The sequence below is a fragment of the Syzygium oleosum genome, unplaced genomic scaffold, assembly GCF_021117445.2.
Source record: "Syzygium oleosum isolate NSW1041296 unplaced genomic scaffold, Sole_v2.1 Sole_v2.11, whole genome shotgun sequence".
NCBI classification, from domain to species: Eukaryota; Viridiplantae; Streptophyta; class Magnoliopsida; order Myrtales; family Myrtaceae; genus Syzygium; species Syzygium oleosum.
The window spans coordinates 6827122-6843321 of NW_026607495.1; the positions used below are offsets into that span (position 1 = coordinate 6827122).

At 41.4% G+C, this 16200-nt stretch overlaps 1 protein-coding gene across 2 annotated transcripts in view; it reads left to right on the forward strand.

Moving 5' to 3' along the window:
* Positions 1-16200, forward strand: part of LOC115687924 (disease resistance protein L6-like) — a 54174-nt gene that overhangs the window by 14097 nt on the left and 23877 nt on the right. Inside the window, exons 2-3 of one of the 2 annotated variants that reach the window (XR_008817455.1) lie at positions 190-301; positions 1549-1705. Coding sequence is in view for 1 of the 2 variants with exons in the window: in XM_056315901.1 (XP_056171876.1) it covers positions 190-301 (112 nt within the window). In the remaining variant the exon portion in view is untranslated. Of the gene's footprint in view, positions 1-189; positions 302-1548; positions 1706-16200 lie in introns of those variants that run through there. The other variant, XM_056315901.1, reaches the window with a different exon arrangement.

Below are 16200 nucleotides of genomic sequence, written 5' to 3' on the forward strand. Positions count from 1 at the left end.
ATCAAGTCTGTCTTTCTGTCTCTCTCTCTCTCTTATTTTCTCTCCCACTTGTTCCTCTCCTACAATTTTCTCCGCATGCTCTTGGAGTCGCTCGCTTCTCAGGTTCGTCGTTCTTTTGCGACCTAACGGGCGGTCGACTCGATTCGTCCCACTTGGTTTTGTGAAGTTTACTCGATTTCCGATTGGCAGGTGAAGATGGCGGAGTGAAATCTGGAGAAGGATTTGCTGACGTTGGTTACGAAGGACTTGAAGGTGGTGCTTCATCGTTTCAATTGGCAGAGGCTGTGGACAGTCTCTCTTGGTAATTGCTTTGACTAGAGAAAGCTCTCTTTTTTATTCAATGTGTTCGTTCCTCAACGATGGCTTGGTGTGCCCTTTGAGTCATTGACCTTATCTCGTTTTACTTCTTTTGCTTTTCCTAAATGTGCTGCGCTCCCTTTTCGCAAGAGGAACCACTGTAATTGCCAATCTAGCTCGATTTGCGTTCGATGGTGGGCAAATATAGAGGGGAAGTGCTTGAAAGTCTAATTGAGAACATGATGTCGAACTAAGGAGTTGGTGTTTTACAGAAAACCCAAGAGTGAATGAAGGTGATACAAGCGGAAATCTAGAGATGACTTAGTTGCACTAGGATAAATGCTGTTGAAGTTTTAGGTGAAACTTCTGTTCTAGTTTATGTAGTGGTGACTGTACTTGATATTACGATTATATTAGGTTCTTTTTTTGCACTAATATTTGTTTCAGTGGTATCTAACTTTGTTTGTCATAAGGAAAGTAAAACTCATATTAACTCAGGATATTATCATCATCCTTAACAAGAAATGGATAGTTAACATAGAGCAATTTTGATGCAATTTTCTTAGAAATAATTTTAAACTTTACACGATGGAAGATCTTTCCTGCTGATGATTTTAAATGCTTAAGTTGACTTTTGAGAGTCATTGTAAGCTGAACAACATGATGCCTCGTACTTCGAAGCCTGAATTATTTTATTCATGCTTCAGATTTCTACCCAACCTGTAAGTATCATACTATATTTCAATAAAAACCTCTAGAAATCTATGAAGCTCAGATGTTGAAAGTTGTGAGGCAAATTTGTTGCAAAATTTTAAGCATTGTCACATGATTCACACTTCATTTTTGTTCTCAACTGTCTAAGGCTTGCTTAGTTTTAGAGAACACCTTTAGTTTCCGTTTTCATCGAAACTGTTTTCAATGTTTTTTGACAAAATATTTGTTTAGTGAAAATAATATGTCATAAGGGATGAAAATTGTGAGAATATGCTCAGGTTACATCACATTCAAAAAACAGGCTTAGTTATTCCAAATCTCCTTGTTTGCATGTGGAATGAGAATACTAACAAGTCATCTTCAGTTTGTGATTTTGATTTTGAGAATAGTTTTCCTTTTATGCATCAACTGCTTTTGGAGTGTTACCAAACGCAATTTTTGTTCTGTTCTAATTCTTAAATTGAAATCAGAACAGACTTTTGAGAATCTTTATCAGCCGAATGCCTCCTTAGATAATCAATCTCTTTTTGTCTGCAGAAAAAAAGAACTTCATCAAGTTGCTCAACAGGCTTTGAACATTGAAGATTTACTTCATGTCATCCTGACATTATTATCAGTCATGGATAAGCAGTGGGCTGATGCCATCAACATATTTCATGAGAAGTTTGATGTGCTGTCAAACCTTTTAAGTGAGTGGTATTGTTAATACAGAGCATCAGATGACATTTCGTTTTTCTTCATTTTACTGTTTTCATTTGCTTATCTAGGTCTTGACTCTTCTCCTCAGGAGGAATTTTTGAGTCTTCTCAGAGGTGTCAGGACCAGTCTTGCATTCCATCAGTTTCTTGTTAATTCGGTGGGTGAAGTGGTGGGGCTGGTTTTTTAAGCTCCACTGCTGCTATGGGACTTTGGTTTTTTTTCGTTCGTTTTTATGATCTTGGTCTGCTAGTTTGTTCAGTGACAGCGTATTAAGGGTGTATCAAAAGTTGTTTGTGGTGCCGGAAAAGAACTTCAGCTGGTTGTCCTCAATCATCTGCTGGTACACGTTATTATCTTTGCCTTTGGCCTTTTCCCCTAATAAATAAATAATTAAGTTTGACGCATCTCAGAGAACAGTCATGGAGGTGATTAGATAGAGATAGGAATTTGTTACAATAAGTTATGCTTCGCACATCTTGAGACACCATATTTTTAAGAACATCCTGCTGTTGATTCTTCATACGAACATATTATGTGCAATGATATGAATTACCAACATAAGTGGCTGGAAAGGGTGAAGTAAAATCTGATTTGAGTCTAATTCAACAAGTTGGCAATCTCTCGTATGAGCGTATAATGGAAATTTTAGGTCATTAATCATTGGTTTGAACTTGAACTTGATCTAAGTTTGTGCTTTAAGAGTACTGTACATGGAGATTTGGATATAGAATGTTTATACATTCACATTATAATTGGCAAGTGTAGAGTTATATCTCAGTTTAAAAGGAAAGAGTTTATTGCCTGCTTCGATCTTAGCATACGTCCCCTCATAATTGCGATAGTCAATTTTGTACCAAAGAATCATATTCAACTATTTTTACCTACCGATATTACTATTAGAGCCTAGGAGAAGTTAGACCTATTTATACTACCAAATTCCACTCATTGAACTCGATGTAGTAAGTGAAACTCTTCTTTCCTGTTTTAAGTTTATTGTCAACAAGCTAAGGATGAGAATGAAAAGTCAATTAACCGAAGAAAATGAACAGAAAACTAACCGGTGGTTGCTTGGGTAACAGCGAATGGATCCTACATGGATCTTATCTGTGATGCTTGACCTTGGTTATGGGAGTCTCTATTCACAATCATTTGTTTCGTGCTTAGATGTGAGAATTGATTGTTATATTTTATTATTTTTCATCATATCTTTAGATCACGATTTTTGATATAACACCTCTTTTTTGGCAGAATAATGCTGAGGATGTTAAGTTCCGGTATTGAAATTGGTTTACTAAGTCGCATGCCAGATAGATTCGTGTTAGGTGTTTGTGACCTCCTTACGTATTATACTCGCATTTTACCTCTTCAAATCAGTTTTGTATACTACTCTTAGTCCCTCGTATTGCTCCGTTTTTTGTAGTGTGTTGGTAGCCCAAGATAACATGGTGCAAGCATAGGAAACTGTCCAAACCATTCTTTTCCAAGAACAGGAGGAGATGCCGCACGGACTCTACCTCCTTTTGCTCTGGAAACACCTGATAACCAGTTTTTGCCTTATTTCTAAAGTAAGGATTTGTTTCCAGGTTGCTTCCCAAGCAGAAAGAGAAACTCTAATTGGAGTCCTCACTTTCCAAATCGCTTTTTGAGGAAAATCTGTTCTACCAAGAATCTCCCTATCAAGCAGATTGTAAAGTCTTACAGAAAAAATTCCATCTCTTCCGTTGTTCCACACAAAAAGATTCTTTAAAAGCAACAGAAATCTTTGAATTATGCAAGACATAAAAGAAGGCAGGCAAAAGCTTCGAACTCCTAATCTTGGGCTTGGCTTACGAACACAATATCCCATATGATCATTTCGTTGTTTAAACGATAACAATATGCTGCCAAAGCTTCCTTGTTCCTTGACATTTCGCCCAAATGCTTACACATAGAACACCAATATGTGAGAATCAATTTCCATTTCTTGGGAGTGTAAGTTTTGTAGTAAATGTGCACCAAATTGGAATAAGATTCTTACAATTGAGAATCTCAGGAAACGTAATTGATTTTTCATAGAATGGTGTTGTGTGTGAAAGCATTTGGGGGAAAATGTTGATCATCTCTTTCTTCTTTTTGACTTCGCTCCCAAGCTTTCGCATCAAATCTTCAGCTTGTCTAAGGTAAATTGGTTCTTGCCAAAACATGCCATCCAGTTTTTTAGTTGTTGGAATGCCTAATTAGGAGGATTCTAAGAAGTCCAGAAGTGCCGCACCTTTGTCTCATGTGGGGCCTTAGGAAAAAAGCAACAAAATGTAGGGTTTGGAATCTTTGGTTGCTTCTACGTTGTACCTTTTAACCGACTTTGAGCATCATGTTCTGATTCTGTATACTCTTCTAATGCTTCATTTTGTTTGTTTTTCTTTTGTTTTGTTCTCATATATACCGATGTACTGGAACTTTTTCTTTCAACAAAATCCTTTATTGTCTTGAGAAAATATATTGCCAGTTTATTCCCCTGCCAGATCTCTCTCCATGCATGTGGGCATTTTTGTATGTTGTGAACATGTGCTTCGGCGTGTACATGCATGCGATCATGTGCTTGCACAGGTGTGCACACATATACATGCACACTATAGGGCTGTTGTTAATTAGATTAGATTCTGTGCTTCTCCTGGGTACAATGACTTTCATGTACGCGCTACACATTCTTGTTTTTTTTTGGTAAGGCGCTACACATTCTTGTTGATTACTACTATGGTGAGAAATGATGTTTCTAGTTATATTCTTTAAGGTTATAGATTCTCCTGTTTTCTTTTTTGATAAGTAAGTCTATTAAAGAGGCAACAAGAGCACCAAGGGGATGCCTCTTACTTACAAATTACTACCTATAAGTTCATATTTACCTTAAAAATTAAAGAAAGACTTGGTGTCCAAATAACTGCCACCACAATGTGAAAAAAATAAGGTGGAAGCCAAAAATCCTTTGCAGCACCTATAGAACTTTCCTCATTTTTGAAAGCTTGCCTATTTCTTTCTTACCAGGGCTTATGAACTTTTTTTAACTCCATGGTACTGCCAATCGAGGCTATTGGGCTCCTTTCTCCTTTTGTCTATTCAAAATGTGCATTCACGACGGTGTAGAACTTTGTGGAACAATTGCCAAGAGATAAAAAGACTAAGCAATGAAATAAAGATGTGGTTTACTATTTGTCACGCCCCGAGCTCCCGTTCGAGCCCACGACATCCCGCTTCTGGTCGATCAGTTGCGACGTCCCGGGTTGTTGCCGACCTCATCTAAACATCAGAGATTTAATTGCGCACACGAAAACCATAAAACACCCGGACAAAAATTTTAACTGGGGAAACATTGGGAGAATATATACATTTCCATTACTCGATCAAACTTGTACCACCATATTTACAAAATACAAACCTTAGTTTACCAGTGCACACATTACTAACCCTTCAAGAGTAAAAACAAAAACCGATGACCTGCCATCCAACCCGTAACAACCTTTAACATCCCTTGCTTGGCGTCCACTCAAAATCTAACTCCACCTCATCCCGTCTCCCATTTGAAACTCAGCTGTCTCATACTCTATATGCACTGGAACTCCAAAACGTATTGGGGGTGGTGGCGGTGGAGGATTCATGTGTCCTGTCGGGATTCTGAAATTGTTGGTTGAAACAACCGTAAAAATACTTTTCAGTAAGTTCACCCCTAAACCTAACCTAGGCTATCACGTACCTCCAGACAATCACATAGACACACTTGCATTCATACACATCAAACTATTACATTTCAAGCACATCAAATAATATAGTCAAACCCAAACATGCGCACACCAGTACTCAATCACAATCACATCGTATGCAAACACGTGCATGTATCGTTCTCATCTCACTATTCCTTCCATTCTCATTTTCACTTTCACATCCACTCGCCAGTGACCCGCGTTGAAGTACACACCTCAGGCACACTGCGATCATTCATTTTCCACTTTCACTCGCCAGTGACCCGCGTTGAAGTACATGCCTCAGGCACACTGCGATCATTCCTTTTCCACAACACTTTCATGCCCGCATAAACGTACACGCCTCAGGCCATGTTTCTTGCCCGCGTAAACGTACACGCCTCAGGCTCAACATCTACCACCTACTGCACAACCCGCGTAGAAGTTCACGCCTTAGGCTGGCAGTCTTCCGGTAATACCGGGCATCGTCCCGCGTAAATGTACACGCCTCAGGACGGCACAACTTTCCACAATCTTTCATGCCATGCCACACACCATTCCTTTCTTACTCATGCACACACTCAGCACGCTTTTACCACGATCAATTGGCCCAGTACACGCGGCCCGCACACGCATTATTTAACTCATAATTCATACTCACTAAGCATAGGACATGGCAATATCAATAATTAATTTAATCTAACTCACGTGTACACCCCACAAGCATATATAATTACTCAATTGCACAACAACATACTCAATTCAATCACTAGTATTTATTTATAATTAAATATGCATCCAACACGTAAATTCCCATTTTTCTCCGACTAAATGGCGTCAGATTAATTCCGATCCTTCACGGGACTTTCTCGCCATAATTTCTAGGTTCCAAAAATTCAACTTGCGTCCCAATCGGACCATCCCAGCCCCGTGAACAGTAATCCACAGCTTATGAACAGTGATTCGCAGTATATGAACAGTAATTCGCAGCCCCCATTTTTCTGAATTTCGAATAAATATTACCCGAATTAATTCCTAAGGCCCGCCATAAAATTTCCACTCCCCATTCACGTAATTCCGCACCTAATTCCATACTGATTTTGTCCGAAAATTACCCGTCGATACCCGAAGTCCTAAATTAGGTTTAGGCACGACTTACCCGTGTTCTAGACTTTCTCGGCTAGAACGGAAAGCGGCGGCACTTAATCGGACACGGCGGGGACGGCGGCAATGCTCGGCAACGGCAATCGGCTTGCGGCGGCGGTCCGGCTCTTCATTTGGGGCTCACGGCCACTTGAGAAAGAGAGGGAAAGGGAGAGAAATATGGCGTGAGGTTGATGATGGTGGTGTACGGCGGCGTGGACAGTGGCTTGAGGGTGGTCCGGTGTGGTGGTGGTGAGCGGCGGCGCCGGCGGAGGAGAGAAACGGCCAAGGAAGAACTCACGGCCAAGAAGAAAAAAAAAATAAAAGGGGAAAGGCTGATCACGGCAAGAAGGAAGGAGAAGAATGGGGGAGGGAGACCAAATTGGACTTAAATAGTGCCAAAGACCCAAGTGTAAAATGACCATATTACCCTTGTGTCACAATTTTAATCCAACGGCCCAGATTCGATCTTATCTTGATCCGACGGCTGAGATCGATTCTTGCACAAAAATATCCAAGGGCATACTTGTAATTTCCAAAATACCCAAGGGTAAAATTGTCCAATCAAAATTTTGGGGCAAAATTACCAAAATGCCCTTTACCCTTAAAACATACCATTTTATAACTTTTAGGGGTATTTTGGTCACTTTCTTCGTTTCTTGTCCAAATTGAGTATTTCCGAAGGATCTAAGCGCACCAAAAATTCACACGTGTCACGTGCAACGTCGTCCTAACATTTCGGCGTGACTTCCTAATTTTCGTGTCCAATTTGGGCAAAAATTCAATAATTAAATTCTATTAAACGCAACTCGAGCATTTCTCGAGCTAACGGGCGGCTTACCGGGGAAATTCGCAGAATCAACTCATGACTGATACTGAATCGAGTCACGTGCAAATCCGTTCGGTACGTGATGGTCTCGGTTGTCATAAAAATCGCGAAAATCAATCACTTGATCCGAGGGGTACGATCGTTCGGTATAATTTCATAATCATTCGTCAAATCGTTTCGTGGTCCAACGGAATCACCCACGATCCACTACTAGGACAGTGGCGAACCGACCCCTAACTATCCTTGGATCGGCCAACAGTGGCTCAAAGTATCACTTACGCGATTTAATGGTCGAAATCCATTCACGATCGAATTTTCTTTAGTCGCGCGAATTTAATTCCCCTATTAGCCTTTCCCTAATGGTTAGCATTCCCAGGAATGATCAGTTCCGGGCGAGAATTTACTGCGAGCACATTTCATAAAACTCAGTTATTTCATAATATCCAATTGGCGGAAATTTCAGAATGTCACACTATTTAAACGTCATAATACTCCACCTCTCTTGTAGGCTGGGATTTCGCCTTAGATTGAAGTGTAAAATTTGATAACTGGGGAGGTAAATAGGTAACAGGGACAGTTTTGAATGGAGTACCTCCTACTCTAGTTCCATATGGAATTTTATGGGACTAGTGCTAAGTGATAAAAAAACGTAAGTTGTTGGATAGAGATGTGGTTCGATATTTGAATGTAGTAAAGAAATTACCCTTCCCACCATAAGGGCTAGGGTTGTAACAGCCCGAATTTCGATGTAATTTCGAGATCAATAAATTGACAATATTTCGCAATTCATTTTAGTAAGTCTCGCCTAGAGCTGATCACTCTCGGGATACTAACCAATGGGGTATGGCTAACTAGGAAAATGGTACATGGACCAGGGACCCGATCGTGAATTGGGCACCGATCTCGAGAAATGACAAGAGAATATTATGAACCAGTATGGACCAATCTTAGGAAAGGTAAGAGATCTGGTTTGGCCAAGGCCAACAATGTACCATCGGATCGCAGGTGATTCTGCAAGACCGAAAGTACACGTGGCCAACCAGTCTTCAACTTGAACCGAGCGATCGTGACCTCTGGAACTAATGATAATTTCTCATTCTCTCAATGATCGAGACCATTACGAGGATAGCCCTAGGTCGATACGCGTAACTCCTAAACAGCCGCCCGTTAGTGAGAGACCCTAAAATTGAAAGTTTAGCGAGTTTTGTTCACGGAATTGGGCCCGGATTTCGATGTCGATTTTCGAAGCTTAAGAGACTATTTTTGGGAATCTGACGTCATATTACGCTGGCCACACACATTTGGAGTTAGTACAAGTAAAAATTGGAATTTCGGTCTGGGGGTGAAAAATTACGATTTTGCCCATGTGGGTGCCAGTGTTGGATTTTGAGGCCGTTTGAGGTTATTTTCCGAGGCCGATGCCATTTTTGGGTGGCCACGCATACCGGGAGTCGTTTTGGCCGAAAATTGAAATTTCGACAAAAATTGGAAAATAATATTATTTTATTCCCGAAACTTCGCAGTCGATTTTGGAGGGCTTAGAAAGTGAATTTCGCGAATCCGACGCCATATTATGTTGGCCACGTACGTATGGAACGCGTATGTGTGAAAATTGAAATTTCGCCCCGGGACCGGAAAAATGACGGTTTTGCCCCTGGGCTATTTTCGTGTCCGAATTTTTTTGGAAAATTTTTGGGATAATTAAGTGTGCTTATCAGCTGCATTATTGGCCTCATTGACCCTTTTACCCCTCCCTTTTTGGATAAGATTTAATGGTGGCCCTTGGATGAGGGGTAAAATGGTCATTTTTGCTAAGATCTTGACACTTGGCACCCCTAGCCCTATAATTTGACCAAGTTGGACTGGTTTTCTCTCTCCTCACTCACCCTCACGCCAGAACAGCTGCCTCTCCAGCAGTTTTCTCTCTTTTTCCCTCACTTTCTCTCCATTTTCTCTCATTTTCCCTCATTTTCTCTCTCGCCGGAGCTTCGCCGGAGCACACCGCCGGCCATCGTGCCCCGCCGTGGACCACCTCAGCCCCCTCAGCCTCAGCCTTGCCCTGGCCGACTCTTCCTCTCTCCCTTTCCCTCTCTTTTTCTCTCTTTTTTCTCTCCCGGAATAGCCTCGTCGCCGCGCCGGAGCTTCGCCGGAGCTCCGATCGCCATTCCGTCGACACCCGGCCGTCCAGCCCACTCATACGTTGCTGCCCAGCATAGTCCATACAGTGTCCGTACGGTACTGTTCACGCGTCCATACAGTCACTGTTCACCGCTGCCGTACGGGCCGTCACCGGCACCTCGCCGGCCACCGTTCCCCGCCTGTCCGTACAGTGCCCACACAATTTTATTGTTCACGCCGTCCGTACGCCGTCCGCTGCCGTCCGTACGCCGTCTGCCGCCGTCCGTACGCCGTCCGCCGGGAATTCCGCCACCGGTTTCACTGTTCACCAGTGATCGGCCGCCGTTCCCCGACGTCGTGACCTTGGATTAGGTGAGTAAAATTCCTAAACCCAGATTAGGACTGATAGTGCATTTTTTCTGGACTGGTTTAGGTATTATCGGTGCATTTTGGACTGGCTTAGGTAGTAGCAGTGTATATTTTAGACTGGGTTGAGAACCGATTAGTAGGAATTATTATCGAAAAAATTTAGTGGATTAATGAGAGTTATTTGGGGAGGTTAATTGGATTAAACGACCAATTTTAGGAGCCCATTGGAAATTATCGGGTGTGTCCGAGTCGACTGACTGTATGTAATTCGTGCTTGATTGTGATTGATTGCATACTACCATGTCGCATGTTGTGTGGCTAATTTTTGTGGAGTGCGATTGGACACTGTTGGTTTGAAATTAATTATGGAATTGTGAATCGCACGTTGGGCCACACTGTATTAATTGGGCCAATTGAGCACGTGTTGTGATATGGAGTGTTTGAATTTAATTGGCGCTCATGGTGCATTGCATTGCATAACATGGACACGCATTGTGTATGCCGAGAGTGAGGCATGTGATGAACTTGTGAGAGAATGCGTGTCTGCCATGAGTTGTGTGATCACCTAAAATACCCCGAAGCGTCATACGCTGGGTTCAGATAATAATGAGTTGCGTGATCGCCTAAGGACCTTCGGGTCGTGACCTTCGGGTCGTGACCTTCGGGTCGATACCGTCCTCATGCACTTTGAAGCAGGACGATGCCCGGTACGTCCGGAAGGCGACCATCCTCATGCACTTTGAAGCAGGCTCTGGTTCGCAAGGAGAACAGTGTTGCGCCTCATGCACTTTGAAGCAGGCTAGAGACACTGGGCCAGATCGGTTGCTGCGCCTCATGCACTTTGAAGCAGGCTAGACGCACCGGGCCGTGAAAAATTGATGACTCGAGTCATAATAATAATAAATTGGGCAGTTTGCCAGTGTGCTAGTGTGGGCCAGTGGGCCAGGAATTGCACGTGTCATGTCAACGACATTTGCATGCATGAACATGCATGGACTAGCATGCGAGAGTGTGAGAATCGGTGCATAAGCATGTGATTGGCATACGTGTGATTATGAGTGCCACGAATGTGCCGTGACTATTATATGTGATCTGTCTAACCTGTAGGGTCAGAAAATGATTTGATTATCGTTGTATTGTGATTTAAATATTTGTTTCCTGTCAGGAGATTGCATGCTAGCCTAGCCTAGGTTTGGGGGTTTAACTCACTGAGATTCGTCTCACGATTGTGTAAATCGAAACATTTCAGACCCCCGGCCGTGAGGATGGAGAGACCACCGCCTCTTTTTGGGATCCCTCTGCAGATCCGGCAGTATACTGCTACCTACTCCTCAGGAAATGGGGAGGCTTTTGTGAGGTATCGATCTGAAGTAGTTGTGAATATAGGCGAGTACTTTTACTAGAAACAAGAGTACGTGGCATGGTGCCACAGGGATGCCAATGGAAATGAGGGAGAGCCCCTCAAGACCTTTGATGTCCCGATCGATGATACTGGGTTGATGCAGCCAATTATAGCTGCTGGTGAGGTGATATACCCTGAGGCCACGCCCAAATGGATGAGGCAGGAGGAAGAGATGGATGACGAGCCCAGTGTACTAGAGGAGGACCCTGAGCCTATGGAAGAGGAGAAAAATGACGAACCCGAGGCCATGGAGCAGGACGTAGGAGAGGATGGAGAGATTGCAGAGTTGGGATCAGACGAGGAAGAGTTTGAGATTTACCTGGACCCGGAGTTGGAGCCGGACTCAGCTCAGGCCATGGATTCAGAGGAGTCAGGGTCTAGTGAGGACGCCTCCGAGGAGTTGTCAGACGATTCCACCAAGCCGTCCGATCCTGACTGGGAGCCGTAGAGCCGTCCAGTGTCCTTAACTAATAGTGAGGGCCGCTACTTTTTGGACTGTAACCCTCCCCCTGAGTGTTAGCCTGACCAAGCCACTTATCCCTTTTTGACCAAGTGGCTACTGATCTTGTGTGTGCCCTTTTGTTTGTACTTGTAAATATTGTACAAAGGGTTTTTTAATAGTAATATAAATGTGTAAATATTTTCTATAATGGTGTTTGATGTATGGCTATCCTTGGCTCATATTGTAATTGTCTGGGTTTATTTATTTTGTACTTCCGCTTGTGCTTGATCTCTGTATGGGCGTGGGTCGGCGACGCTTCCTGGGACGTCGCAGCCAAAATCGACCATGGCGGGATGTTGCGTGCCGTGGGGTATGGGGCATGACAAGGGCTTTGTCTCCTTGAAAACACTGGCAATTCCTGTTGATAGTGTGCTTATAGCCCACAATTATCACATAAATGGCCTCTCTCTCTCTCTCTCTCTCTCTCTCTCTCTCTCTCTCTCTCTCTCTCTCTCTCTCTCTCTCTCTCTCTCTCAGCGACTTTGGGGCAGGACTTGATAATTTCACGTGAACATTCCTAACTTCTATCCTGCTTGCATGAATTGGATAGCAGACTAGGCTCCATTTCTTTAATGAATTTTCCAGTATAACTTTATTTGTCAGAGACTCTAGCGTACGTTGTTTAGTTCAAACACAGTTTGCAGAAGATGAAGATGGCTAGTAATGACCATTTACTATGTGTAACATTTTCTTTCGTAAACTTTTAACTTCGATGGTTCTAGCATGTAACTTATGTGTTCAATGCTATTTTTATCTCTCATGAGTGTGTGTCAATTTCCTTAATAAGAGATGATATTTGACTTATGGGGTTAAGTAATTGAAGTATTGTTATTTTCTTAGTAGCCTGCTGTAGAAATTATTGGCTTTAGAATGGGTAAGCTCAAGGGTCTTTCAAGATGTCGTTCTCATTATCTAGGTATTGGTTTGGATGAGACACTGGTGGATAATGCAGTAGAAAAGGCTGGAATGCTGCTTGTACAAGTTGAGGGATTCATGAGGGTGCTCTCATCTGTTGTGCAGCCGGTATGCCTGTTAAAATCTTTTTATGATATCTCTACCTTTCTTGATATCTTCTATTGGCGACTATTGTGATATCTTGCCTGTCTCTCATCATGTATGGTATCATGTCTTTAGTGACACTAAATTCCTAAATTTTAGACATGAAATTGAACTATTTGTGGATAAGACACGATATTGGGTGCTCAGAATAACATATAAATGTTAGTCAAATAGCATTTAATTATTTGAAAAATGTGCTTCTTATTGACTTTGTAAAGGAGTCATTGTTAGACAGTGGGCCATTACACATGGCTTAAATCTGTTCAACAAGGTCTCTTTAGTTCCTGTTAAGGTCGTTATGGAATACTCGCCTTTTCACATGACTTGAACCTGTTCAACAGAGGTCCATTTAGTACCTGTTAAGGTCATTACGGAATACTGACAATAACACATTGTTTTGTTGATATTGTCATGCCTTTGAAAGAGCAAATAAGAGAAATTGAATGAATTTTTTGTATCTTTGCTTCCTATACCTCGCACAACTTGGGGTTTGTTTGTACCTTTTCAATTCTCACATGCTACCCTGAAGAAGTGCAATCTTACTTGTTTCAAAATGAAAATAATTATTGTGCGACTGCTCAGATCTAGAGTAGGATCAGAATATTGGTAGGATCCTATGGAATTCTTGAGCCTGTGGCATGCTTGTGGAATTTGCCTTAGGGGTCGAAAGCATTTTGTATTGGTTAATAATGTGCATGTTGCTGAAGCTTTTGCAAATTTCTTCGGTTGGCTTCTGAAACGTACAAAGCGACTGATGTCAAAGCCAAGCGATCAACTTTTAACATACAATAGGTTTGTCTAACTTTTGTCAATCAGGGTCCTTCCTTGTGGTGAATTCCTATAAACTCTTGTGAATTTCGAAAGTGAACTTGTTGTGTTCTTGAAGTTTCTATATGATCAAGATCCTGTTATGCCGCTTCTAGATCTGTCTGAGGCTGATGAAGAAATTGACATTGATCCGTGAGTGATTTTCTCTTACTCGTTCTAGTTCCTAATTATATGTCCTTTAAAGTATGGCACCTGGAACCCCAAAATCTTTAGTTGTTAGTTGTTTATACCCGATGGACGTACCAAGTGGAATGTTTGGCATCACCATTTATAGAAAGCTTCCAGTAGAAATTCCTTGTGTACTTATATCTTGAAAGTTAAACTTTTTGCTGTCATTTCGGTTCACATATACTTTTCCTTGGGCTGAGTTGTGACATGTCATTATTGTTGATAGAATGGCTAACCATTGAATTTTAAATTTTTTCTCCTGTGAATTATCTTTGAGTTTTGCTGCTCCTTGGCTTTCTTAATGAATTTCATTCAGCTAATAAGAAAAGGTTCGCCTAGCCCTAGTTATAGAATCATATGTATCATCCGAAGACATCAAGCGAGACTGGATTCATAATTGGACATAAGATGACCGTGTGATTCTACAGGTGGTGGGTCATCTCTTTGTCCTTTGTACCTGAAATTTGGTGAGGCAATGGCTTGGATACTGCAAGGTGTGATCATCTTAGTATTGCCTTCATGTACTCTAGCGGCTAATTTTGTTGGCCTTTGCTAGGTTGTGCAATCCAATTATATAGCATAGAATTAGAATATTAGGGTGTAATGCAATTTGGTCATGCGTTAAATGACAGATTGATATTGTGTCAAGCCTAGTATTATTTTCATGTGCTTAAGCGGCTGACTCATGCTTTAAGGCAGTGTGACCAAATTATCTGCCAAAACTGAGGATATGAATTAACGGACACCTGCCAAAGCCTTAAAGCTAGGATCTTTCCTGCAATAATACCTACAGGTTCTCCCAATTCTGTTCCATGACTGGAACAAGAAATACTTAAGAGCACTGCTCTTCCACTAGATGATGTTGGCTCGAGTTAGGGTGGTTTGCTGGGCTACAACTGTGGTTATTGTTGGTCCAGCACTATTTTAAGTAACCACATGATAACAAGGATTGAAATTGACGAGTTGATTGTCGTTTCTCATTGGATTAGAAGGTCTCACATTCCCAAAGATCAAATGCAATTCCTTGCGCTTTTCTGCCTTGACATTTCTTGTCAGGTTAGTAAGATGTCTTACCCTCATTATTGTCTCGGAGAAAAAATGCAAAGAGTCAGAGAATTACTGCAGTTTGGAGGATTTGGGGACACCGAATATTTGCGGAGGACACTTGCAAAGGAATTGCAACAGATGGAACACAGGTATTAGCAAAAGAATTAGAAAGCTGAAATGTAATAGAATCTTTTTAGTGTATAGAAGTTCTTACTTGAATGTGTTGTTTATTGCTCTTTCATCATAAATTCTTCACATTAATGCTAATCTACTTTTTCCATTCATAAATGTTCTTAAACATGCTACCTCAGTGGTAAAAATATGAACTATGTGATAAATCATTGCTGTTATCTGTTGTTTGAAGTGATTGCTTTTTCCCCCCTTCAAGGTTGGTCCTCATTGCTGATATTTGTACCAAATGTGAAATTCTGGACCTCTTTGTATGCATAACAGGAGTTTGAATATGATTACCCGGGCTCAAAATTGGCTTCTGTAAACATTGCAATCCTTTAAAAAAAGCCTTGTGCTTTTGGTTTTACTCAACTCATCAATTATTTGAGCTGAAATATTCATTTCTCATTTGGCTGATTCAGGACTTCTGTTAATGTGGTTTGTCTGTAGATATTTCTATCCATATGCCTATTACCATAAAGTTGTACCTATATTTTTCATATCCATGCTTGAGTGGCCAGAACCTTGAGACTATAATGAGAGAAGGAGAGAAAGAAAAGGAAACCTTTGGGGTTTAGGGGTTGTCTTCTGGAGGTTGTCCTCAACAATGGTTTTTCACTTACCCTCTGTCTAATAATCTGGTTTTTCGTATTTGATCTCAGGTTTAATTACTTGACAATGTACATGGAAGCTTTAGTTGGGTGATCTTATCGGATTGGGCTCTCTGTTTAGCTTATGATCCTTGTGTATGGAAATACTGTATCTCATGTTTCCTGATTCGAATCTAATTTGATCATCACAGTTTCAAGGAAGCTGCCCAGATGCCTTTCTCTTCTATTTCAAAAAAGATACTTTGTAAGAATTCATTGCCACTATTCCCTCTTACGTCAGTTTCAGCATCCACTAGCTACATTCCCAATTCACTGTCCTTCTATGGGGTATATACCTTTAATCTGAAAATACAAATATTATCCAGAGATCCACATGTGCAGAGTACAACTACTTTTTCATGCTAATCATTTCTCTGTATGGCTCTGCAGGATGACTCTGAATTTGCTTCAGACCATATTTCCTTCCAAATACCTGACGAGTCTTTTTTAGATGTAACAAATTGTATAGCAATAGTGTGAGGACTTACCAA